General features: G+C 43.1%; 1 protein-coding gene across 1 annotated transcript; it reads left to right on the plus strand.

Annotated features, from left to right (window-relative positions):
• The first annotated feature begins 559 nt into the window (after positions 1 to 559).
• LOC109897588 (reprimo-like protein) lies at positions 560 to 2,026 on the plus strand. The gene has a single exon (XM_020492101.2). It carries the CDS (start codon positions 963 to 965, stop codon positions 1,290 to 1,292), a length of 330 nt encoding a protein of 109 aa, XP_020347690.1. The 5' UTR covers positions 560 to 962; the 3' UTR covers positions 1,293 to 2,026.
• Positions 2,027 to 2,371: the final 345 nt, after the last annotated feature.

Below are 2,371 nucleotides of genomic sequence, written 5' to 3' on the forward strand. Positions count from 1 at the left end.
CTGAAAAGTTTGCCCAGATTGATCAACTTGATTACATTTCTCCATCTCTCAAATCAAGTTGAGAGATGGAGAAATGTGTCTCTCTATGACTGTGCTCAAGGTTGTACTGTCACGGTGGCATTTGGAGGATGAGTGCAGAACTGAACTGTACAGTACCTCGGGTTTCTTTTCAGAACCCTCCTTTGTTGTTATGCCTCCCGTTTTATTATGCAGTGGATATGAGAATGTTGGCACTTCGGGAAGAAATGCAGAGTGAGCAAAGTGTTGTAGAGATTGATACATTCATCTACCGTAATTAAGGTTACAAAGCATTGCCACATTCTACATCCATCAGAAATCATCTAATGGGAGTTCTTAAGTGGTGGTGACAGACCATAACCATTCCTTATGCCTTTGATTACATATTGTAATAATAACACTCCATATAACTGCCTGTCACTGACAGTCGATGAGGGTTGCATAAATCGTTCAATTGTCTACTCTCCGCACCCGCACGCCCGCCCACCTCCCCTCATGGAGAGCGGAACTCATCATCTCTTTAAAATGCACGAGAGACTTGGCATGAAAGCGGGCACATGTGCGCATGCAGGGCAGTCTTACGTACAGATTTACACCTCCTTCGAGATGTCCAAGGGGACCCGCTTGAGAGGTTCGAGCTACGTAGAAGTTATGTTCAGTTTATTACTTTGACTCGCAAGTATGATGCTGAATAGGGCATCTGGTTAGGGTTGGGATAGTTTCTCTCCGCTGACACGCACCTACATATCAGCTTTTGGCCGTGCTGCTATTATCGAATTTAAAAGAAGGTTATACATTTCTCATTTGGTTTTTACTTTGGTTTGTTTTCCCAGTCACATGACGCAAATTGAAACTGCGAGCCAGTTTTTTGCCGTGAGTGTGTGTCTGTGGAACCGCGTGCGCCCATATCTGCCAAGCGCTGTCAGATTGACATCCACGGAGACATGAACAGCTCCTTCTTCGACCAAGCCCAGGGCGTACTATTCAACAGGAGCCAAATCCTCGCTGGTACTCTGGCGAACTGCTGCAACACCACCGACGTGGCAACCAGTGACGGCGGCTCGCTGGCGCTACCTCCGGACGAGCGGAAACTCTTCATCAGTCGCGTCGTACAGATCGCCGTTCTGTGCGTACTGTCGCTCACCGTCATGTTTGGTATCTTTTTCCTCGGCTGCAACCTCATGATCAAATCAGAGAGTATGATTAACTTTATGGTGAAGGACCGGAGACCTTCCAAAGACATAGAGGCGCCGGGGATGATAGGACTCAGCTAGTCTCTGGCGCCGGGATGGAGAATGGTGTGTAAGCAGCGCGCCACGGACCCATAGCCTCACCACGCTGTCTTTTGGGTGGCACGCTGATATGCAATGCGTTTGATTTCCTTACGAAATATGTTTGCCAATAAAGACTGCAATTGCAGTCAAGCGCGGACAATTCCTCACATCAAAAGTTCAAGGAGGACAAGGAATGCATCGTTGTTTACGCATTGGCTGTTGGATATGGTTTTGTTTTTGACTGTCAACTTGAACAAAGTAATGGACTCGTGATATAAGTGTTTACACGTTGTTACCTCAAATTCTATTTGCAAAAGTCGATATTTCATAATTGTTCAAGTAACACAACTAACTCGTCAGCAACTTTACGCATGCAGATGTTATGTTTTTTTTCCCCCTTTCCAGTTCTGACAGTAGGCTGTGGATGTTTTGGATGTGGGAATTCTCTGAAAATATATTTTTCTTGGTCCCGTTTCTTAGTAGCATGTCGGGCAAACACTCAAGGTGCTGGGATCTTGCATGTTTAACAAACCCCATCACTGCTTCAGATAGTGTTTTCTTGTTCAGTTCCAAGCATGCACGCGGCTTGGTCTGTAGCCTACCGTACAAGGTGGTATTTGAACCTACTGTTTTTGCACTTTTTGAAAGCACCTGATGCTGCATGATTTTTGTACCACGATGAAACTTGAATGAAAAGTGCAGCATGCTACGAATAAACGTGACGTTGTCGTATCTCTTCATTGATATCTATTGTACATAATGTATCTAGGCTACCTGTTGCAGTAGATTCGATTCATTCATGTATGGCATAGGCCTATCGCACAAAGCAGCATAAATATGCAGTATAAATTAAACAAATGAATTACATTTAAATGTGATCGAGGATCTTGTGCATGTTATACTGTACTGTAGTACCAATAACAGTAACAACAACAACAATAATATAAGATAGTAATAACAGTGATTATAATAATAACGATAATGTTTAGTCTATTATAATTATAATAATATTTTACAAGGTTACATATTAATGGTTTATAGACAAGTCTAAACTATTCACCATTTGCACAGTTACGCAC

Source organism: Oncorhynchus kisutch, linkage group LG10 (genome assembly GCF_002021735.2).
Source record: "Oncorhynchus kisutch isolate 150728-3 linkage group LG10, Okis_V2, whole genome shotgun sequence".
Lineage (NCBI taxonomy): Eukaryota > Metazoa > Chordata > Actinopteri > Salmoniformes > Salmonidae > Oncorhynchus > Oncorhynchus kisutch.